Source organism: Harpegnathos saltator, unplaced genomic scaffold, assembly GCF_003227715.2.
Source record: "Harpegnathos saltator strain DR-91 unplaced genomic scaffold, Hsal_v8.6 scaffold156, whole genome shotgun sequence".
Classification (NCBI taxonomy): Eukaryota; Metazoa; Arthropoda; class Insecta; order Hymenoptera; family Formicidae; genus Harpegnathos; species Harpegnathos saltator.
In genome coordinates, this window is record NW_020229935.1 from 819,848 (window position 1) to 845,236 (window position 25,389).

General features: G+C 36.2%; 1 protein-coding gene and 1 long non-coding RNA gene across 12 annotated transcripts in view; one reads left to right on the plus strand and one right to left on the minus strand.

The window, feature by feature from the left end:
- The window catches only part of Mctp (multiple C2 domain and transmembrane region protein), an 85,858-nt gene that overhangs the window by 14,240 nt on the left and 46,229 nt on the right, over positions 1-25,389 (minus strand). For 7 of the 11 annotated variants that reach the window (XM_025296718.1, XM_025296717.1, XM_025296719.1 and 4 more), the window contains 4 exons: positions 2,483-2,625; positions 2,025-2,384; positions 1,598-1,727; positions 82-255 (listed from right to left, as the gene is read on the minus strand). In XM_025296718.1, the coding sequence (XP_025152503.1) occupies positions 82-255; positions 1,598-1,727; positions 2,025-2,384; positions 2,483-2,625 (807 nt within the window). Of the gene's footprint in view, positions 1-81; positions 256-1,234; positions 1,262-1,597; positions 1,728-2,024; positions 2,385-2,482; positions 2,626-25,389 lie in introns of those variants that run through there. The other 4 variants (XM_025296721.1, XM_025296720.1, XM_025296727.1 and 1 more) reach the window with 3 other exon arrangements.
- On the plus strand, positions 20,131-21,136 carry LOC109504698 (uncharacterized). The gene is made up of 3 exons (XR_003112569.1): positions 20,131-20,394; positions 20,491-20,665; positions 20,895-21,136. It is a non-coding gene; the product is annotated as an uncharacterized LOC109504698 (long non-coding RNA).

Sequence of the window (25,389 nt, forward strand, 5' to 3'; positions counted from 1 at the left end):
AAATAGAGATAAAAAATTGACAAAAGAAGACCAGAATTAATTCAATCTCTTAATATTAACACGCGTTTACATGCCACTCACTTTATCCTTGTCGTCCTCATCGTCGTCATCATCCCCCGGCGTCAATGGACAATCGTCTGATCCGAGCTCAGCGTGATCTTGAAACTGCGAACTCGCGTAAATCAAAGGTGCGCCCGTCACTACAGCGACCTGCCCGCAAATCCAATGATTGAACCCGCTCCTCTCGCCGCTAAGCTGACGAGTAGCAAAAAGTACGACATGCAGCATCGCCGATAAAGAAAGGAAGCGGATGTATGTTGCACTCGTGGGCGAAAGTAATATCAAATTATACAAAGAGATTTATATAGATTTACGAATACATGTCAAGTTTCATTTATAATTAATTAGTTTAGAAAACAATTGTTCATTAATCCTGCTATTCAATCTGAATTCAATTGAGCTATATCCATTTTCTTTAAATGTAAAATATTCTCCAATTTTATGACCTCGTTTCGATTTCCTAATTATATATTATTTCATTACAAATTGACTTTTACATACAAGAGAGCACAAATATATTCTTTTCCTTTCAAATTACACAAAAATATAAAGACATTCACTTAGATTCGAAGTACTAAATGTGCACAAAGTACACGCAAAATAACAGGGTTAAGAGTCATGCACGATTCCAGTAATTTATTTACCTACTTCCAATAGTTTATTTCTTTTATATAAAAAGACTATTGTAAAACTTATTAGATGAGTCAAAAAGTCGTAGCAGTCTCACAATGTAAAAAAAGCAACCGGTTTATTTGCATTTGAAACATTTATTTAGCCAAAAGAAATATTGAATTTTTTATGTATTTGAATTTTAGAAACTATCTTCCACATGTTCGAATAAATATAGCAACTTCTCTTCGTAATATTTACGAATGTATTTTTACAACGATGAAACCTTCACTCAAGTATTCACGATACTCGTATTCCATCAGAAACTTCGGAAAAATATTTTTTTTCGTTATCTATTTTATCAAAACTATTTTCTCTGAAAATAAACTTTGTGCCCATGTTTCGAAACAAACGCCGCCACAATTTTTTTATTCATTCAAATATGCATTCGCAATGTTTTCAAACAAAATTCAATACACGTAAGCCTATAACAAGCATATAGTACATTTTGGACGACAGTATTTTCAATTTAATTAAAGACATTAATCATTATCATTGTACATACTCATAACCGGTGGGTCTGCAGGAAGCACTAAGGAGCGAAGAAAATAAAGACTAAAGAATCAGAAATAGATTTTTAGTTGAAATATAGTAAGCGCTTCATAGCATAGCAACTAATGAATCAGGGTCCGTAGGATTTCGTGCTAGCAATAAATAAATTTTAATCCCTTGCTCTGAAAATCGCAAGCATTCAATCCACGAAAGAATTCTTTAGATTTAACATATTAATAATATTAATATTTAATTGTACGTAATAAGCATCATGATAATAACATATTGATGATCAGGATACAAACGTAATATCGTACCTGCGAGCGAAAGATTAAAATTCAACTGAAAAAAGCAATAATAAGTTATAATAACGTACCAAGTAATATTTAAGAAGAATCAGCAATGCCACAGCCGGTATCATATATGGCTCAAAATAATAACATCCAAAGATAAAGATGACCAAGGCAAAGACGCTCCTCATTTTGCTTTCCCATTCCCAGCAGCTCCTAACCGTAGAAAAAAGCGAAAGAAAATATCATAAAGAGCGAAATTCCGACTTTGTCAAAGTGATTTTGTGCAATAGAATTAAAGAGAAAAAGGAAAAGGAAATTACATGTACGGTTATAATTTTTCCTTCAGTTTATAACGAATATTGTTAAGTAACAGAATTCACTCGAATATTATTGAACATTTTTTGTATAATTATTTTTTTCCATATCACTCTGCAAATCTCAAAAAATAAAATATTATATTTCCTAGTAATTAGATTCTTCCTACTCGAGATAAAATCAAAGTTAACTCACTGTATGTATTTTCCTATGTCAATGAATATGACGATAATAGCTTTGAGCCGGAGCACGTTTCGCAAAAAGACTTGTCTCTTGAATTTCACTTCCGGTTCCATATATTTCTTCTCCATTGGATTGAGCGTTCTCACGCATGCCCTGAGCATGTTCCACACTACCGTCATCTCCAATAGAATTTGGGGGCAGTTTCCTTTCGCGCGACCCCTCAGCTTTTTGTCCTTCAATGCGTACCATCTTTTCTCACCGTTGCGAATCTTCAGCAATGGTATCGCCACTTTCCCGAGAAACTCCACCTTGTGATCTCGATCTTCGTCGTACACCGTTACCTCCAGCACGGAATTGATATCCTTCACGTTACTGTTTAAAGAGCAAGCATTATTTCTTCGTCAGTTTGTCGAAAACATAGCCCGATAGGCAAAAGGCTCATAGAAACGAACATTACTCGCTCAACTTACAAAGTGAAAATTTTTTGCCAGTTTGGTGCAAGAGTTTTATATTCCGTTTGCGTCTGTAATCGAGCATTCACGAGTTCGAGAACACAGAACGGGTCGCTTTTGCCTCCAAGATCGGCAGCTGCAAGACCTTGTGCGCGATATACCTGTAAGAAGAAAAGCCGATATCAAAGTGAATATCCATGTCACATTGGACAGCCGGAAAATTCAATTGATGACAAACATAAACGGATTTCTCAACGTTCTGAACTTAAAAGCTGATGCTCTATATCGGAACAAATCGGATACATAAAATAATTCTTTTAATATAACAATATAACTTGATATCAAAAAACGATATTTCTGTTATCGCGACCTGTTTAAACATTAGACCAGTGTTGGATCACTACTGTATCTAAAGACAGTATCTAAATACATTTTGTGTATCTGAGCCTGTATCTAAGATACAGTATCTAAGTATGTATCTAAGATACATACATTCGAATTGGAGCATTTGTATCTGTATCTATTGGGTCTATGCATAATTCCGTAGCGAAAATTGAATAAATTTCAAACGCAAAATATTTAATAAAAATAGCGATTTTAATCAACTAAATATGTTCCATTCCATTCAATGACTTTCTGCCATATCTCCACGAGCTTCATTATCCCTCTTTCATAGAAGTTCTGAGATCTTTGGGCAAATATGTCATCCAAATGGTTTTTGAGGACGTCCAAGGAACTGAAGGTTTTATTATTCAAATTGTTCTGTAGTACCCGCAACAAGTGGTAGTCTGAAGGTGCAAGGTCCGGACTATACGGTAGGTGCACCAAAACATCCCACTCAAGCCGCAATAACTTTTGCCGAGTTATCAGAGAAACATGTGGTCTAGCATTATCCTGGTGGAACACAACGCCCTTTCTGTTTGCCAATTCGGGCCACTTCTAATCGATTGCTCGCTTTAATTTGACCTGTTATGAGCAATACTTGTCGAATCAATCGTTTTGTTGGGTAGCAGCAGCTCATAATAAACGATTCCTTTCCAATCCCACCAGATACAGAGCATGACCTTCTTCGAGTGTAATTCAGCCTTTACGACCGTCTGAGCAGCCTCCCCTTCATGCTTCGACCATGATCTTTTACGACTGACATTATTATAGACAATCCACTTTTCATCGCCAGTGATCATCCGCTTTAAAAATGGTTCGTTTTGATGGCGTTTGAACAGCAAATCGCAAGCTGAAATTCGGTTCATTAAATTCTTTTCGCTCAGTTCATGCGGTACTCAAACATGAAGCTTGTTTACCATCCTAAGCTTCCGTAAATGTCTCGAAACAGTTGATTGGTCAATGTTGAGGTTATGTTCGATCTCTGTAGTCGTCAAATGCGGGTCGGAGTCGATTAAAGCCTTGATTTGATCGACATCAGTAATGACTGGCCGACCAGAGCGAGGAGCATCTTGGAGATCAAAATCTCCGCAACGAAATTTCGCAAACCACTTCCGACACACATTTTCGCTTACGGCATTCTCTCCATACATGACGCATATGTTTTTGTGAGTTTGCGACGCGTTTTTGCCTTTTCGGAAATAAAGAAACCAAATGCACCGAAAATACACGGTTTTTCCTTCCAAGTTCAAAATATAATTAAACTTCGTATACGGATCACGGATCTCGATGAATACTTTCTTAAAATGTCGGCACAAATTTTAACTTTCACTTAATGTACGACATTTCATATGTTCGACACATATGCGAGCGGAGAAACAACTGGGAACGACATTTGCCGGAATTTCGCTACGGAATTATGCATAGACCCAATAGATACAAAACACAGTATCTGAACGGCTTTTCAGATACATTTTCACGTATTTTTTGTCGATAATAGAAAAAAAATTATCGTAATAATGAAAAATTTACTCTCTCTCTTGATTTGCACTCTTGATTTGCTACAGAGAGAAAACTATTATTATTTAGGATACATTTTGCCAGTTTCGTTGCAACTTAAAATTGATTTGCAGATACTTCACAAATTACCTAGTTGCGAACCTTTGAGAAATGCTCTAATAGATGGCATTAACAAAAGATTCGGGAATACTATATTGAATTTTGACAGTATATGCAGTAAACCTGCACATTATTTCATCTGTGGCTGTTTCTAAACTTAAGTTAAAATAGCTAAACTTGATTCCAGAAGCAGGGATTTTTTTCAAAAACGACCCTAATTCACGAATATTGTAAAAATTTGCTTATTATAGAAACAAAAAAATATGCGTATTTAAAAAATGGAACTAGAATATATTTTTCAATATTAGTTAATATTTATTATATTATATATATATGGTATTATATTATATTTATATATATTATATATATTATATATATATTGGATCTGGGAAAAAGTTCGTGGCGTTTTTTTAGTAAAATTCAACTGGTTTTCTTATAGTGTGAAAATGAATTTATTTAAACCAAATATGCTCCATTATTATCGACAATGTTTCGCCATTTTTCGGGTAGAGTCATAATGCTATCGGTGAAGAACTTCTGTGGTTTCTGGTTGAAAAACTGAATGAAGTGGTTTTCACAGGCTTCTTTTGAAACCAGCTTAATTCCATTGAGAGAGTTCTGCAGAGATCGGAACAAGTGATAGTCAGAGGGTGCTATGTCTAGACTATACGGTGGATGCATCAAAACTTCCCAACCAAGCTCTCGCAATTTTTGACGGGTCATCAAAGAAGTGTGTGGTCGGGCGTTGTCATGATGTAAGACAACACCTTTCCTATTATTCAATTCGGGCCGTTTTCTTTCAATTGCCTGGCGTAATCTCTCTAGTTGTCCACAGTAGAGTTGAGAATCAATCGTCTGACCAACTGGAAGTAGTTCATGGTGGACGATTCCCTCCCAGTCCCACCACACATACAGTATCACCTTTTTCGGCGTCAATCCTGGCTTCGCGAACGCTTGTGACGGCTCACCATCCCTTATCCACGATCTTTCACGCTTCCGATTGTCGTACGTGAACCATTTTTCATCACCGGTTATGACACGTTTCAGAAATGGCTCGATTTCATTGCGTTTCAGCAGCACATCGCAGATGTTAATTCGATCTATCATATTTTTCGCGCTCAACTCATGAGGAACCCATACATCGAGCTTCTTTTTGTAGCCAGCTTTGTGTAAATGGTTCAAAACAGTTTTGTGGTCAATGCCTACTAGCTCCATATCAATATCGACACTGCTGATATACTTATCTTGCTGGATTTTTTTAAGAATTTCATCAGCTTTTTCAGTGATTGAACGACCAGAGCGTAACTCATCTTTCACATCAAAATTACCAGAACGAAAGCGAGCGAACCATTTCCGCGCAGCAGATTTTGATAAAGTACCTTCACCGTACACAGCACAAATTTTTTCACAAGCCTGCGCAGCGTTCTTCCCTTTGTCATAATAATATTGCAAAATATAGCGCAATTTTTCATTACTTTTCTCCATTTTCAAACGCAACAACTTTCCAACCACTACACCAATTTCGATGTTTATACACTCAAAGTAACGCTCGAAGTGTCACCTTTCCAACGAGCGTTTAGTGGTGTTGTTGCGATCTGTGTTTCCTGAGTTATTTGCAATTGACGCTATTTATCGGGAAAAACGCCACGAACTTTTTCCCAGACCCAATATATATATATATATATGTATATATATGATATATATATTACATATATTATATTATATATATATTATATACTATATTATTATATATATTATATTATATTTATTATATTTATATTATATTTATGTTTATTTATTTTTTATTAATATTTTTATTAAAATTTTTTCAATATTTTTTTGAACATCTTCCGTGGATGAACAATTCTTTAAATTTTTAAAAAGTCAAGATAACGTGGAAACAATTGACAATGCCATCGGCATGGAAGTTCTTTCTTATTTGTCAGACAAGCAAAAAAATATTGCATCTATAGTACGTTATCCTCATATGAAACATTTGTTTTTAAAGTTCAACGCGATTATATCATCATCAGCACCGGTTGAGCGTTTATTTAGCATTGGAGGTCAAATTTTAATATCGCGGCGAAACAGATTAAGTGACGATATGTTTGGCATTTTTTATATGTAAGATTATCGATCAATTTGTGTAATTTTAATGTAAACAAACAATATTAATAAATAATAAAATATTTGTTCAGTATATTTCATACATATTATCATTACTATGATAAAATACAAAAAATCCAAAAGTATCTGATGTGTATCTGAGATACCTCCGAAGTATCTGAGCATCTATATTTAGATACATTTTCAATTTATGTATCTGTGCCAAGATACATTTGAAATGTGCCTTGCCCATCGCTGTATTAAACTTGCGTTAAAACTCGATTAAGATAATTGGGAACGATTTACTCGATCTTACTCAATTTTCATGAACTAACTCAAAACAATTAATTTAATAGAAGTCTCGGCAAATGCGTAGATTATTGGCACCACTCTCGATTCGCAATTCAATGAGGAAAGATATCTGTGATCTTTATATATGTTATCAAGGACATGAGTCTGAGTAACTTTCAAAAAGTTGTAGATAGCAGTCACCGCTTATAAAAAAGTCAATAACAAAAAGGGTTTGAAGAAATGAGCGTAAAAGAATTTTATTTATGTAAAAGCCAAACTTAGAATGATATAAAGTAGAATTGTATGGATTCGATTAGATTGTTTGTAGGTACGAGGAAAAAGCCAAACATCTTCTCTACTCACACGTATACTGTATATACACATTCTATTTATGATTTTTACAGTTCGACATATCTCAAAACAGATATTCATAATTGAAGCAGTAACATTTATTAAATAATTTTTATATATATTATTTATGATGTTGGTTTATAGAAATAAACCATGACATTAAAAAAACTCATCAAAGAGAATAAATTGTTTTAAACATAAATTCGGACAAATAATATACAGGGTGGCCTACATAACTCTTAACAGCTGAATATTTCGGAAACTATTTGTCAAATAAAAAAGTTGTTCATGAGAAAGTTTTATGCATTCGAGGGGCCTTTCTAACTACATAAATATTAAGTTATTCCCTGCCCCCTTAAAGGGGGGCAGGGGGCAACTTCGCAAAAAAAAAACGAGGCCCCCTATAAAATGTTAGATGGTTAGGTTCTGCGGTAAAAAACAAGTAAATTTTGTTCAAAACATTTTTTTGTCAGATGTTTCTGTTAAAAGATATGACGGTATAAAGTTTCGAAGCTACAGGAAACGTAAAAGTGTCGCGTATCCTTGTCTTTCGTCGGTGATTCAAACGTAAACAAACATTCATACATTCGTTGAAGTCAATTTAATTATTCATGAAAATCTTGTCAGTTGTATGTTACTATTAAAAAGTTAGCACCGTGAAAATCATAGACATCACTATGTTTAATACAGAAGTGAATATGTTATTAGTATTAGGTGAATGCCAAAAGAATTATCGGCGTGCAGTAGTAATGTTTTTTGAATGTTATGGGATTAAAAAATCGCACGTGTCATTTTTTAATGTAGAAAAGCGGCTTCGTGAACATGGTAAATTGCATACAACTCACAATTAATCCCTTCCGTGGCAAAGCAAAATTCAGTAAAATGCACTGAAACCGCCCCAAAAAAATGACGGGGCGGATTTTTTTAATAATTTATATACTTCAGTTTTTTTGGTCACTGAAGCCGAATTTGAGGTCAAAATATAGAAATTCAAAATGGCGGATCGAATATGGCGACTAAAATGTTTAGAAATGCTTAATATTATAAATAAAAGTAATTGGTCATTTCTCAAGTCACTAAATTAACGATTTTTATATAAAATCGCTCTTAACGCTCTTGCTACTCGCTGTGAACTGACTCGTTCGCTGCTCGCTCTTCATTGTACATCCTCTGTTTTTTGGTATTACCGAACACTCGGATTCCTTTAGGCGCTGCGGTCAAACAACGCCGAACGTCGCGCGAAATCCATTGATGATGCCGCTACCCTGTTCTAACGACGCCGATCCCTCCATCGGACGCCGCGGTCTCTCAGTTTCTCCCTCTCACCCTTTCTCACTCTCACACATCCCGTGTGTGAAAAAAAAATGTACAATTTTCCGACATTTTAATTTGATTATAGTTTTTTTATTAACAAATTATAAAAAACTAAGTTGAAATTCGTAATCAACGACCCAAAAAATACTTGATAAAAATTCTACAACAATAGTTATTACACTTAAAATTCAATACAACACGAAAATGATCTGGACGCACCAGTGCGTCCGTACCACTTACGGGACAATTTTGGCTGGACGCACCGGTGCGTCCGTGCCACGGAAGGGGTTAACGTAAAAGTATTACTAATGAGAGAAACAGTGCTGATGTTCTTGGTGCAATTACATTAAATCCTCACGTTAGTCAACGTGAACTTGCCAGAGCATCGGGTATCAGTCGATTTTTTAATCCCATAACGTCCAAAAAACATTATTATTGCACGCCGATAATTTTTTTGGCATTCACCTAATATTAATAACATATTCACTTCTGTATCAAATATAGTGATAGCTATGATTTTCACGGTGCGAACTTTTTGAATAGTAACATACAACTGACAAGATTTTCATGAATAGTTAAATTGACTTCAACGAATGTATGAATGTTTGTTTACGTTTGAATCACAGACGAAAGACAAGGATACGCGATACTTTTACGTTTCCTGTAGCTTCGAAACTTTATACCGTCATATCTTTTAACAGAAACATCTGACAAAAAAATGTTTTGAACAAAATTTACTAGTTTTTTACTGCAGAACCTAACCATATAACATTTTATAGGGGATCCTGTTTGAAATTGCGAAGTTATCCCTTGTCCCCCTTTAAGGAGGGCAGGGAATAACTCAATATTTATGTAATTAGAAAGGCCCTTCGAATACATAAAACTTTCTCATGAATAACTTTTTGATTTGACAAACATATTAATTAACATATTGATTTGACAAAGTATATTAATAATAGTTTCCGAAATATTCAGCTGTTAAGAGTTATGTGAGCCACCCTATACAGTGCCCTTTATGCACCGTATTGAGAGGAATTATACTTTTTAGGCCTCTCTAGAAACGCTTAATATTTTGAGTATGTATGTTCCAGTATGCAAATTAAGATTCTTTATAAACTGAGATATTTTATTTTGAGATATATATAAAAGTATATTAATAATAGATAAATTAATAGTATACTTGTGAGAGGTTGCAGGGATGAAATTAAAAATGAAAATGATTCAAATATATACACACACATACATATAGAGTCGTGATATTAACAATACATGTCGAAATCAACGTCCTCAGATGGCTGTATCATTCATATATTAATTATCATGCCCTTCAAATTTCTTTTGTTAATAATTTTTAATGTTTAATGTACAATGAGCGCCAACTAGAACCTTTTAAAGCTTACTCAGGCCTATCTTTGAAATAACATACTATATATGAAGATCAGAAATGTCCAAAGCGGCACCAGTAATCTATATATACAATATCAAAATCTTTTACATATTTACCAAAATTATAAAATCTTTTATAATAAGTTTATAATAAAAATATTATAAAATTTTTTCGTTCCCGCATAACCCAGTTTTCGTCTGGCTTCTGAATAACAGGTAATCATTTACACACAGAGAAACGGTTGACCATGAAAGAAGGAGGGCGTACTAGGTGGCGACGGGACGCCGTGCGTTCGGGACCTGCATCTCATTTTTCGTTCTGAGGAGAGAAAAATATCGAGAGCGCGGTAGTCGCTAGACCGGGGAATCGAACCCGGGTCTTTCGCTTGCCGGGCGACTGCTCTAGACCACTGAGCTATCTGACGCTCTACGCTCACGACACTCTCCCCTCCCCAGATAACGTTGAGAGATGTCGTTCGGAAGCGACATCTCTAGTGCTATCCCGAGCGCACGGCGACTACAGAGAGAGGCATTGTTACTTGTACCTGGTGGTACAAGCTGACAGTCTCTCAAAGTCAAAGGTTGCTATCCTTTTAAGACCTGCTGTCCATGTATGCCGGCCTCCACCGTTGCCCCTCCTTATCCGGTGCAAATAATAGAAATAAGCCCCGGGGTCGACGCCATATTTTGGCTGCCCCCGGGCGCTTGGACACGTTTTGCAACGCGCCAAAGGGGGATCCACCAGAATACTTGAATTTAGAATATCAGTTTATTTGATTAAAATTGATTTCACTGAAATAACATTTACTTGTACAACATTGTTTCTTTGAATAGAAATTTTATTATTTTATTCAAGAAAACCGTATTGTTATATACAAGGATTGAGCAGTTGATATTGAAGGACTGATCTAAGTAGATTTGTATTCGGTAAATCATGGCTCGATCAGAGGAAATATTTTTACAGCGCAGGAGCGTCCAAAGTTAACGCGCGGTGGGTACGTGTAGCATGTCTCCCTTTTCTCATATATACTACTGTGATCAAAAATAAGGTGAATTTGTTTATAAAATGAAAAATCTTTACTTATTTTTCCAAATCAATTTCAGCGCCTTCAAAGTACTCCCCGTCCGACACAATGCACTTATGCCAACGTTTTTTTCAATCCTCGAAACAGTCAGAGAAGTCTTTTTCCGGGATGGCCTTCAATACTTTCTTCGATTCGGCTTTTATCTCCTCAATCGAGTCGAAACGGTGTCCCCGGAGCGGTCTTTTGAGTTTGTTGAACAACCAGAAGTCGCACGATACTAAATCAGGCGAATACAGTGGTTGTGGAACAATATGGGTCGAATTTTTGGCGAAATGTTCTCGAAGAACTAATGCAGTGTGGGACGGTGCATTATCGTGGTGCAAAAACCAAGAATTGTCTGCCCATAATTCTGGCCTCTTGAGGCGAATAGCTTCATGAAAACGACGCATAACACTCAAATAATATTTCTTGTTAACAGTTTGGCCTGGCGGAAGAAATTCATAATGCACAACACCGCGATAATCGAAGAAAACTGTCAACATGACCTTGATTTTTGAGCTTTGGCGCGGTTTTTTCGGTTTTGGTTCACCTTTTGCACGATATTCGCTCGATTGGTCGGTTGTTTCCGGGTCGTATGCATAGATCCAAGTCTCATCTCCCGTAATGATGCATTTCACGACGTCCTGGTAGTCAGAAATCATTGTTTCACAGATGTCAACGCGACGCTTTTTTTCCAAAAAATTGAGTGTTTTTGGAACCAATCGAGATTTGATGCGTTTGAGGCACAAAACATCTTTTAAAATGGTTTGGGTTGATCCAAATGAAATGCCCGTAGCATCAGCAAGGTCTCTACTTGTCAATCGACGATTTTCGAACAGCAAATCTTTGATTTCCTTGACGTGGCTTTCATCGGTAGATGTTGATAGTCGTCCGGGGCGCTTGTTCTTGAATCCGGGGCGGGGTTCTTGAACTCGTTCTCGGCCTTCTTTGAAGTTTTTGTACCACTTGTAAACATTTTTTTGCGACATAGTCTTATCACCAAAGGCCTTCAGCAACTTCCTCAACATTTCCGCGGCAGAATATTCATTCCGCAAACAAAATTTAATGCAAATTCTTTGCTCAACAAAATCAGACATAGTAAAAATCGAAAAACTCACTTTTGTATGTTTACAAAAACACGTATAGCTCTGCAGCAATTGAATATATTGACATGAAACTCTGCACAGATGTCAAAGACAGTGCTACCAACCCACCAAAAAATAATTTCATGATTTTATAGTACCCGCCAAGTTTAAATGAAAAATTCACCTTATTTTTTGATCACAGTAGTACGTGATGCGCACGTGTTTTTTCGCCTCGCGAGTCTCGTGATAGCGTAGACAAATGGTCTATTCTTTTTAGTTGCACTGCGGAACTAGTGCAATAAGTTAGAATGAGACAACTATATTTTTTCTCACTTTAACTTATTGCACCAGTTCAGCAGTGCAGCTAAAAAGAACAGACCACAAGGCAACGAAACGAACGGCAACGGTCCGTTTAGTAAAACCGTTGTAGATATTTCAGTGTATCAGTGAGTTATTATGAGTGAAAATATGAATATCATGGTACTTCTTCGAACATTGTGGCTTAACACAATTATTACCAAGATTTGTTGGTAAGTACGATATCAGTATACTTACATCATAAGTGATTCTTATTTATATTGATTTAATATTACGAGGATATGATCAACCCGTTATATGGCTATAAAATATTATATATATATATATAAAATATTATATAGTTTTTGTATCAGTATTCAGTGTCTGTATACAGGGTGTACGATTTATCTGAAGACATTGAAATATCTCGAGAACTATGCATTGGATAAAAAAAAGTGGTTAATGAAAGTTGTTAGTCTCGAAGGGGGACATCCAATGATATCAAACTCGACCTCCCACCCCACCCCTTGGGGATGGGGGTTGGGAGCAACTTTGAAATCTTAAATGGAAACCCCCATTTTTATTGCAGATACGGATTCTACGCCACAAAATACGTAAATTTTGTCCGAAACTTTTTTTTTGATTCGTGATAGATGGCGCTGTAATCGCAAAAAATTATATTTTCCGCAATTCTCCAGAAATGATCATTGGATTGAGAAATAAAAAATACCTGTTCAATATTTTTAAAGAATATAATAAAAGTTATTCCCCCCCATCCTCTCGGGGTAGGGTGGGTGGTAACATTCAAATCTCAAATGGGAACCCGAATCGAAGAGGGAACTGCTCGACGCGCCACTGTGGGTGTATGGCGAACTACGGCTTATTATAAAAGGCAGTGCAATGCGGTCAGAGCTCACTTTTCTTTCAGAATTAGAACTGAAAGCATCTCTAACAATTTCATTTTACTTGACTAGTTTTTATTACCTGCATATCTACCCGTCATTCTTTGAACAGAATTGCAAGTGGAAAATGAATTCTGCAACCGTAGAAGAAAAAATTGAAATGATTCTGATTTATGGTGAATGTAGGAGAAATGTTGACGATGCTGTTGCCTTGTATGCTGAGCGTTTTCCAGACAACGTTCTTTTTTTTACAAAGTTGTGACTGACTTTATCTCGGATGGCAGCGTACAAACTAAAAAAAGAAAACGAAGAACAACTGTTACAGGAGAAATTAATGAAATAGCTGTGCTAGCAGCTGTTCACCACAACCCACAGGTAAACACTTAGTAATTACATCGCGATTTCGGAATTTCCGGAGATAGTATTCGCAGAATATTGCATCGTCATAAGTATCACCCATATCACATTTCACTGCATCAAGAACTTCATGGCGATGATTTTCATAATCGAGTGGTGTTTTGTGAATGGGCACTTCAACAAATGCACACGAACCCCAATTTCATTGCTAATGTACTATTTTCAGATGAGTCTACATTCACAAACCATGGTGGCGTTATCGACATAACATGCATTACTGGAGTGTAGAAAATCCCCACTGGTTACGACAAGTTGAACATCAACGTCCTTGGTCAGTTAACATTTGGTGTGGAATCATAGAGAACAGACTCATTGGTCCTTATTTTATTGAAGGTAATTTGAATGGAATCAAATATCGAAATTTCCTGGAACAGGAACTACCACCACTACTTGATGATGCTGCCTTGGACGTTCGACAAAGTATGTGGTTTCAGCATGACGGTTGCCCAGCGCATAACTCAATAGTAGCACGGGAAGTATTAGACCGTGATTACAATGGTCGGTGGATTGGCAGAGGTGGCCTGATTAATTAGCCTGCTAGGTCGCCTGATTTGACATCGCCGGATTTCTTTCTGTGGGCTTACCTAAAAGATAAGGTTTATCAACAAGTGCCAACAACTCGTGAAAACATGGTAGAACGCATAAGAAACGCTTGCGCTGAAACTCCCGCAGATATGCTTCTATCCTGTGTACAGTCATTTGAAAAAAGGATCAATAAGTGTATTGAAGTTGAAGGTAAAAATTTCGAACACTTACTCTAATTAATTGAACAGTGAGAGGCAAGGGGACTCACTTTAAAAAAGCACCCCGATCTGTGAGAGGCAAGGAGACTCACATTAAAAAAGCACCCGAAGGGAACATAAAACTACTACGTCCTCGTCATTGTTCCTGTGTAACGCTAAAAGTAGTTTCTCGGAAAAATTCAACGCTATCTATCACGAATGAAAAAAATTGTTTCAATAAAAATTTCACGTACAATCTAATTCTGCAATGAAAAATGTGGGTCCCCATTTGAGATTTGAACGTTATCACCCACCCTACCCCGAGAGAATGAGGGGGGAATAACTTTTATTATGTTCTTTAAAAATATTGAACAGATATTTTTTATTTCTCAATCCAATGATCATTTCTGGAGAATTGCGGAAAATATAATTTTTTGCGATTACAGCGCCATCTATCACGAATCAAAACAAAAGTTTCGGACAAAATTTACGTATTTTGTGGCGTAGAATCTGTATCTGCAATAAAAAATGGGGGTTTCCATTTAAGATTTCAAAGTTACCCCCAACCCCCACCCCCAGGGGGTGAGGTGGGAGGTCGAGTTTGGTATCATTGGATGTCCCCCTTCGAGACTAACAACTTGCATTAACCACTTTTTTTTATCCAATGCATAGTTCTCGAGATATTTCAATGTCTTCAGATAAATCGTGCACCCTGTATATGTATCGTAGATAAAATACTTCAGTTTGATTAGAGCTAGGTATAAGGTTTTTAGTTAAATATCTTGTGATTGAAATATATATTTTCATATACCATGCAGGATGTTTCGAGTAACAACTATTAATATAGGAGAGTTTTTTTAAGTTAGTATTATCTCAGACAGCACACGGATGTCCACTGAACGTCCGTTATATGTCCACTTTTTTTACAAAAAACGTCCATAGGACGTACGTTTGTCACAACTTCGGACATAGGACGTCCGACGGACGTACGTCCTACAGCTCCGATGTCGAATAAGGACATCCTTGTTACGTCCAATTTATGTCCACGGACGTAAATCGGACATACGACGTCGTTGAAGTTTGGAGCGTTCTTGGAGCGAAAATTGAAAATAACTTTTATTTAACAAAAAACCACTTAACATAAATGTAAATACATATAAAAGATAAATTTGTGTTAAATATGACATGACATTATAAGAAAGTTGTAATTCCCGAAAATTACGCACATATAATCATTCATACAGATTATAATTATTTCCGGCGCTCACAGCGCTCTGTGCCAAAAACTGACAATGCTTTCTCACTCTCTGGCATGTGGGAAAAAAGAAAAGAGTTAGTTTAATAGCAATATCGTCCCGGAACACTTTCGTTCTCCCCGAGAATTGTGTGCATACCACCACACTCAGACAGATTATAATTATTTCCGGCATTCACAGTGCTCTGTGCCAAAAACTGACAACGCATTTTCACTCTCTGGCATGTGGGAAAATAGAAAAAAATTAGTTTAACAGCAATATCGTCCCGGAACACTTTCGTTCTCCACGAATATGATATGCATACCACCACACTCAGGCAGATTGTAATTATTTCCGGTAGTCACAACGCTCTGTGCCAAAAACTGACAACGCATTTTCACTCTCTGGCATGTGGGAAAATAGAAAAAAATTAGTTTAATAGCAATATCGTCCCGGAACACTTCCGTTCTCCCCGAGAATTGTGTGCATACCACCACACTCAGGCAGATTGTAATTATTTCCGGTAGTCACAACGCTCTGTGCCAAAAACTGACAACGCATTTTCATTCTCTGGCATGTGGGAAAATAGAAAAAAATTTGTTTAACAGCAATATCGTCCCGGAACACTTTCGTTCTCCCCGAGAATTGTGTGCATACCACCACACTCAGGCAGATTGTAATTATTTCCGGTAGTCACAACGCTCTGTGCCAAAAACTGACAACGCATTTTCACTCTCTGGCATGTGGGAAAATAGAAAAAAATTAGTTTAACAGCAATATCGTCCCGGAACACTTTCGTTCTCCCCGAAAACGTTGTGCATACCACCACACTCAGGCAGATTATAATTATTTCCGGCACTCACAGCGCTGTGTGCCAAAAACTGACAATGCTTTCTCACTCTATGGCATGTGGGAAAATAGAAAAAAATTAGTTTAACAGCAATATCGTCCCGGAACACTTTGTCCGATTGATTCGGACAAGTACTGTCGCCAATTAACCAATCTGAATCGAGAAATAAAAGAGAAACATCCGATTTTGTCAAATCGCAAGGGAGTCGTCTTTCATCACGACAACGCCACACGTTTCGAAAAAGACGCTGCGCAAACTGAAGAGCCTGAAATGGGATGTCTTAACGCATCCACCGTATTCTCCTGATATTGCACCATCTGACTATCACTTGTTCTGATCATTACAAAATTATTTAAATGGAAAAAACTTTGACTCTTTGGAGGCCTTAAAAAACGGCGTCTCTTCGTTCTTCGAATCTAAACCGCGCAGTTTTTATGATCGAGGCATCCGTATGCTGCCAGAACGTTGGGAAAAGATTATAGAAAACGATGGAGAATATATCATTGATTGAATAAAGATTTCTGTTTGCCTAATCACTGTGTGACTTTTACTCACAAACTCCGCACGAACTTTTGCACTCACCCAATAGATATTGAAATGCATGTAGACTATTTTTATCCTGTTCAATCAATTACAATTTTCGTTGATAATTCATATCATTGGATAAATAACCAGGACACTTGCTTCTATTTACCCTGTATGTGATACATATATAATATGATGTGATAATATGTGATTTATATATAAGTTCACCTTTTACAAACATATCTGAATAGACTAACAAATGTATATGATTGTATATAATTTTTATAATAAGTATGACATTGTCTTAAAGAACTTTCCTATATTAATAGTTGTTACTCGAAGCATCTTGCATTTCATTACAAGATTTAACTCAAAACTTTATACCTAGCTTTAATTAAACCAAAGTACTTTATCTGAGATATATATAAAGATATTGAATACTGATATATAGCTCGATCAATTACAATTCTCATTGATAACTTATATCACTATAAATGCATCTGCGTGATTATGTTTACTGGTACATACTTATGTATGACGAATATGATTTATGAACAAAGTTTATCTTTCATAATATATTTATTTGAATGACAACGCAATTGTATATATGACTCTTATTTATAAAAATAATTGTTATAATTTCAATATTTTATATTGCAGAACATAAAGTTGAAGACATATGTACCTTACAATCATTAAATGATGACGAAATGAAAGAATTAATTCCTATTTCGGAAGAGCGAAAAAAATTGCAAGCAGCATTATTTACACTCACTACACCTGAAATTGTCATATTAACTCAGTCATCTGAAAATCTAACAGTATTCATCTTATATTTCGTATTGTATTTATTTTCGGAATTATATACTCCATTATATTATTTTTGTAAAGAATATCAATAAGGCTAATCTCTTTCTATATCTCTTCTATATCTCTTTCTATATACAGGATGTCTCAGACCTTTGGGACACGGGCTCCGTAGGGACATAAAGCTAAGTGAAAAGAACAAAAAAGTCCTCTACCATAATGTGAAAATCGTAAGAGTTTTTTAGTAATAACCGCGTAAAGTTTGGCGTTTTCCACGCCCATCGCGGCCTATAAACGCTCCGCGGCAAGCTGTGTATGTAGGAGCTGAGCAATAACGCATCTCGCGCTGACTGTCGCGATGGCGTCTTGGCGCTTTGACGCCGCGCGACGGTCAGCGCGAGCCGCGTTATCGCTTAGCCCCTTTGGCTACAGCTTGCCGCGGAGCGTCTATAGGCTGCGCTGGACGTGGAAAACGCCAAACTTTACGCGGTTATTACTAAAAAACTATTACGATTTTCACATTATGGTAGAGGAATTTTTTGTTCCTCTCACTTAGCTCTATGTCCCTACGGAGCCTGTGTCCCAAAGTTCTGAGACATCCTGTATAGTAGTTTTATCGTATAATGTTAATAACATATGTTTCTAGTGTATTTTTCTGCGTGTATATAATGTGGAAGTACATTAGAATTTTTCAATCACCTACAATTTTTGCGACAATTATTTAAAATTACATATACAGGGTGGTTGATTATAAGTTGCCAATCCGAAATGTGAAGGTATATTAGGTTAAGACAAACATAAAAGTCCCATACCGTTCTGCGAGATTCGCAATAATTATCGAGTTATTAATGACAGAAATCTGAGGAATGGGAGCGCGCCGACATACATGATTGGAGAAGCGTTGCAGCTGCTTAGGCCGCAGCGCGGCCCAATTGATCCAGAAACTGTTGCTGGTGCGTGGCGAGGGGAAAGACAATGCGCTGGTATTCGTTGTTTTATCTCGCCGGACCTACGTCTCGCCGCACGCCACCAACAGTTGCTGGGTCGAGTGGGCCGCGCTGTGGCCTGAGTAGCTGTAACGCTTCTCCAATCATGTATGTCGGCGCGCTCCCATTCTTCAGATTTCTGTCATTAATAACTTGATAATTATTGCGAATCTCGCAAAACGGTATGGGACTTTTATGTTTATTTTAACTCAATCTACCTTCACATTTCGGGTTGTAAACTTATAACCCTCCATCCTGTATATAATTTATTGAGGCTTATATTAGTAGTCCTTACAACGAGCATCAATACAGACTTCAGATTCTATGTGTATATAGATCCACAAGGTGGAGATCCTCAACTTTCTAGTCGTCGATTTCATTTTAAATCTTTTATATTAAAATCCCATTAACACAATAACTTTTTCATAAACAATATTTTTACTTAATATGTCGTCAGAAGATAATTTATTAAAAATAACGATTTTTTACTTACTGCAACATTTTTCCCTATTTAAGGATAAGATTTGATAAAAGCTGAGTACTAATTATAATTTTCGACGTATTTTTTGCTACTAAATATTAATCCATCCTCTACTTTTGACTATTGCACAATTTGAACATCATAATTTTGAAAAAATGGATTAGGAACAATAATTACTTTACCTCATTATTTTTTTCTTTTTTAGAGAATAATTTCATGGTCATTACCAAAAGACGTCAGAAATAACTTTTTACACTTCTAATGTTTAAACATCATTATGTTATTTATGTTATGTCTATACAGAGACAATATTTTCTTGTAACTAACAAATTACATCACAAGAAAATTTTATGTAATAGGAGAAATATGTTTCCATTGTTTTTAAAAGCAACATATTAACAAAATATTATATAAATTACCAACGTGATCCGTAATAAAAAAATGCTTTTTTTTAATTAGTAAAATTTATTATTGACATATTTATCTTAAGATGATTTGATTATTTCAGATTCCCTTTCCAGGGGAAAATGCGCTCATCAGATATTTCTGTTGAAACTAGTTCGGCTGATATTCACATAGAATCATGTGAAAAAAGATTAAAATTGACAACAGATTCGGATGTAGTTCCAATATCCTGTGATCCTTTTCGTGAAATACAAGAAATTTCAAACTTACATGATAGTAACAATGACATTAATGATACATGGTACACAGCTGATATTATATTAAAAGCTAATGATGTCATTAATTTCGATATTAGAAGTCTCTTGAATAGTTATATTATAGGGAGAGCTATATTACTAAAATATGAGAGAGAAAAATCTCTTGAAAATAAAGATCGTAATACTTTGTACGATATAATTATATGTCATTTTTTAAACGAAGGAAAACGACTTAATAATACATCAATAAGTATTTTGGCGAATAAAATAATTGAAATTTTTGAACGAGAAAGGAAGTCTTATTACGTGAGCCCTATTGGAAAACGTAAATCAAGACATAATAAACCTGAAGTAGCCAGAGGAAAGTTAATCGATAAGCATAGAAATAAACTAACTGTAATAAGGAAAACTCTAAGATCTTCTGCTTCAACAGTCCAAATTAAACTAAGTATATTTATTTTTGTATTACGTCACAATTTCATTAATTCCAAAGCTTGTCTGTTTTTTCTCATCTTGCAATATTTAATTTTATTATAATAAACAGCTATATCACAAGAGGCAAAGGACAGCCAGATATGGCTAACGCATAATAAAGGACCAAAAAATGATGTTTTGGAGCATTGAAAAATATCGTTTCCTATTAAAAAATAGAACAATTAACGCCACATGAATTTTTTGAGCAATGACCAATTTTAAAAACACAAGTTGCCATTGATTTAGTAAGTTATTGTTCTTTTATTGTAAATATGATGGTTTTATAAGGTTAATCATATTCCTGTAATAATTTACTTTTGCAATTGCTTTCAAAAACGTTATGTTGAAAGTTAAACGTCACACTAATATTTCTCATTTATCAATATTATTTTATTTATGTTTACTTATTTTATTTTTTATTTTTAAAACAAATGTGCTTTTCGTCAATCTTTTTTATACATTATATCCTTGCAGGTTAATTACGATTTTGGAGAACAATTTACCCACTTGAAAGAACCATTTGACATTGCTCAGAAATTTGAAGACTTTTTCGACTATGTATATAACAAACGTAAAACGCTACTGAGAGAGTGTGATAAATTTTTATTCCATTTACTTGAAAATCAAATAACAATAAGTAAGTCGTAATGTAGTTATAACAATATTCCGCTATTTTATATATAAGGCTTTTCTTTCTCACGGAATTTTTACTTTACGCCAAACCGAGAAAATACTAATTTAGTAGTTTTACAAAATATATTCAAATAAAACGATGTCCACAAAATAACATGAGAACTGTTATGTAAATGTATAAAATAGTTCCAATTCGTGTCTTTTGTTCTAATATAATAAAGAATAATTGAAAATAACGTAACATGTATCTTATCTTTCTTTATTATATCGTTTTATATCGTATTACACCGGTTACAACCTCTCTTAAAATTTTATCATATTACTTTAATGTTTATTTGTTTATTATTTTAGCGCAAAAATGATTGATTATCTTATACATCTACTTGATCGATTGCAAAAGAATATAATTTTATTATCATATTTTATTGCAACATATTAAGCAGCAATTTTGAGCGAGAATTTTCTTGCTTCATCATATAATATCATAATATCATAAATCAAATTGCCCGCAAAGAAACCGAACTTATACTGTAATATAATTAATGCATTAATATATATGATTAATCATAAACTGAACTGAACTGAAAAAGAAACTTCTGTCCCACCTCCCTCTCTCTGTCTCCCCCTCTCCTTATCTTCCCTCTCTCTCCCCAACCATCTATCCATTTATCCATATATTGTTTGCATATAAAATCTACTACGCTCTGTGCCTTTGTAAAAGCATACACTGAAGAAAATATGTATAGTTCTTGTAATTGTGGTGCTACATTAGAATTATAGTCTTAAGAAACTGTACTAATTTTTGCTACAGCACTGGTGACAATAATTTTATATTTATGTCAGAATAGTCATTTTTTTAAATGAACAAGAAAATATAGTTGTGGCCTAATAAAATTATAATTTTAGTTAAATTAATTCTTTTTCTTCCAGTGCAATTATTCATTTGTAATCGAAAATATTTTTTGTCATACATATACGTAATAACAGTTTTTGTATGTACAGTCTGTAAAGTAAGAGCATGTACGGGTTAATGTGTAGAAAAATTTATTTTTAATGATTTTTAAGTACATGGATTTGTTGTACTCCATGAGAAGAAAAATGCTATACCATTAATGATGAGTCCAGTCACCACCGGCATTGATAATTGCCTAGCATCTCCGAAGCATACTTTCCACTAAGTTGACTGCGTATTCGTTTGGTAAAGACCTCCAAATGAGACGAATTTGTCGTGTCAGCTGCTTCAAAGTGCAAATTCCTTTTCCTCGAAGCTTGTGCTTGAGATATGCCCACACATTTTCAATGGGATTTGCATCTGGCGACTGCGATGGCCAATCAAGTGTGACGATGCCAGACTACTCTTTCCACTCTTTCCACAGTGCAAAGCTTGTTCCGGTGTTTTAGGTCGTTGTCTTCCTGTAAGATCCAGTCCTCGTTTTTTTTTTATGAAGCATCGTTCAGTAGTCGGCAACAAACACTTCTCATAAATTTTAAGCATTAAGGTCGGGTTCCGTTTAAACAAATTCACAATTTTTTTTCCATATTCGGCGTCACTTTGCCTATCGAGTCACGTTTTGGCAAGTCATCGACATTTTTGATCTTCTTATATTGCTGAACCCACTTAGCGACGAACGATTTTGACTTTCCCATGTATTTAGCAGCCATTGCATATGACATTTTTAGTCCTTTGGGGTGGGAACAAAGGAACACAGCCTCGTAGCGCGATGCGTATACGGCACTCATGGCAGTTAACGTGTTTCTCAGATTAGACTTCGACGCCAACTGAATCTTTTGTGACAAAGCATTCACGACAAAGATTTCATCTATCGGCTCACAAAAAACTAGGACGATATTTGAAGCCAACTGCCATTTATGTCGTACACGCTCTTACTTTACAGACTGTATATGTAAATGCATGTGTGCATATTTCCATTAATGTATTCTTAATTAGATTCTAATTCTATTTTTAACAGATTCGAAAACTGCAATCCGTTTATTCCTATTATCTTCTTTGGTACCTCCTCACAGTAGAGCAAGAACAGGAAAAACGTTCTGGAAACCATTTATATCAGAAACAAGAGATGGTATTTTTTTGCACATAAAGACTCCTGGCGATATTGAAGCAGTTAAACAGAGTAAGATAGATTGCATCTACAAAAAGGGTTTGACGGTTCAACCTTATATAATAATCGTTGGCTCCGATTTAAACAATATTCATTATTTTATGTTATTCTTGATAACAAATATTATCAAACAAGCATACTTCTTGATGCTTTAAAATTTTGTTTCCAAATGTACTTCGTTTGTGACAAAGTATACACCAGAAAACCAACATCTCTGGTATTTGTTGCAATGGGAATTGTTTAACATTACATGTGAGAAAGATATAAAAAGTCCTTCTTTAAATGATATATTACAATTTAAACAATAGATGTAAACAGTCAAAATAATCACTAAGATTACTTTGTGTTATTTCCAATTTAAAAAAGTCGTGTATATATTATATGTACGATATATATTGTAATACATATTAATATATATATATTATATTACATATATTATATTATGTATATTATATTATATATATTATATTATATACAGGGTGTTTGATAGCTGATCATACAGACGAAAGTTGGAGATAGATTGGGTGTAGCCGAGAAGAAAAGTCATGTACCATAATGTCAAATTGGCAATAGTTATCGAGTTATTAATTAAAACATGTGAGCCAACGAGCGCGTAGAGAGCGGAGGGCGACCGCAGTAGGCACGTAAACATTTGATACAGGCGGAGTCAGCGAGTGGCGATAGGCGAGCGCGCGCGGCGAGGGGCAACGTAAACAACAAGAGGCGAGCGCGCGCGACAAGGAGCGAGCGAGCGCGAACGACGAGGAGCGAGCGAGCGTAAGCGACAAGAGGCGAGCGAGCGCGACGAAGAGCGAGCGAGCGCGACGAAGAGCGAGCGAGCGCGACGAAGAGCGAGCGAGCGCGAACGACGAGGAGCGAGCGAGCGCGAACGACGAGGAGCGAGCGAGCTATAAGGAAAAAGCTATAAAGAAAAAACTCGCTCGCTCCTCGTCGCGCGCGATCGCCTATTGTCGCTTACGTTGCCCCTCGCCGCGCGCGCTTGCCCACCGACACTCACTGACTCCGCCTGTATCAAATGTCTACGTGCTTACTGCGGCCGCCCTCCGCTCTCTATGCGCTCGTTGGCTCACATGTTTTAATTAATAACTCGATAACTATTGCCAATTTGACATTATAGTACATGGCTTTTCTTCTCGGCTACACCCAATCTACCAGTACACAAAATATTAATGATCACATTCCGGACACCCTGTATGTTTATATATAAAGGGTGGGGAGTTATAAGTTTATAACCCGAAGTGTGAAGGTAGATTGGGTTAAGATAAACATAAAAGTCCCATACCGTTTTGCGAGATTCGCAATAATTATCGAGTTATTAATGACAGAAATCTGAAGAATAGGAGCGCGCCGACATACATGATTGGAGAAGCGTTACAGCTACTCAGGCCACAGCGCGGCCCATTCGATCCAGCAACTGTTGGCGGCGTGCGGCGAGACGTAGGTCTGGAGAGATAAAACAACGAATAGCAGCGCATCATCTTTCCTCTCGCCGCGCACCGGCAACAGTTGCTGGATCAATTGGGCCGCGCTGCGGCCTAAGCAGCTGCGACGCTTCTCCAGTCATCTATGCCAGCTCCCACAGCGCTCCCACTCCTCAGATTTCTGTCATTAATAACTCGATAATTATTGCGAATCTCGCAAAACGGTATGGGACTTTTATGTTTGTCTTAACCCAATCTACCTTCACACTTCGGGCTGTAAACTTATAACCCCCCACCCTGTATATACAGTGTCCGGAATGTGATCATTAATATTTTGTGTACTGGTAGAACTCGTTAAAACAATTAAAAAAGTCCTGTGCCATTTTACAATTATTTCAATATTTATTCCGTAATTAATTAAAATGTGTAAACGAATGAGCGCACGAGAAACCGACAGGACGGGCTCTGTATATAAAAAGATGGCTTACCTCGCGCGGAGGGAGGCAACTGTAAGCGATAAAAGGCGTGCGCGCGCGACGAGGAGCGAGCGAGCGCGAACGACGAACGAGCGAGCGCAAGCGACAAGAGGCGGCCGCCCAGCGCTCTCTACGCGCTCATTGGCTCACATGTTTCAATTAATAACTCGATAACTATTGCCAATTTGACATTATGGTACATCGCTTTTCTTCTCGGCTACACCCAATCTACCAGTACACAAAATATTAATGATCACATTCCGGACACCCTGTATATACAGGGTGTTTGATAGCTGAT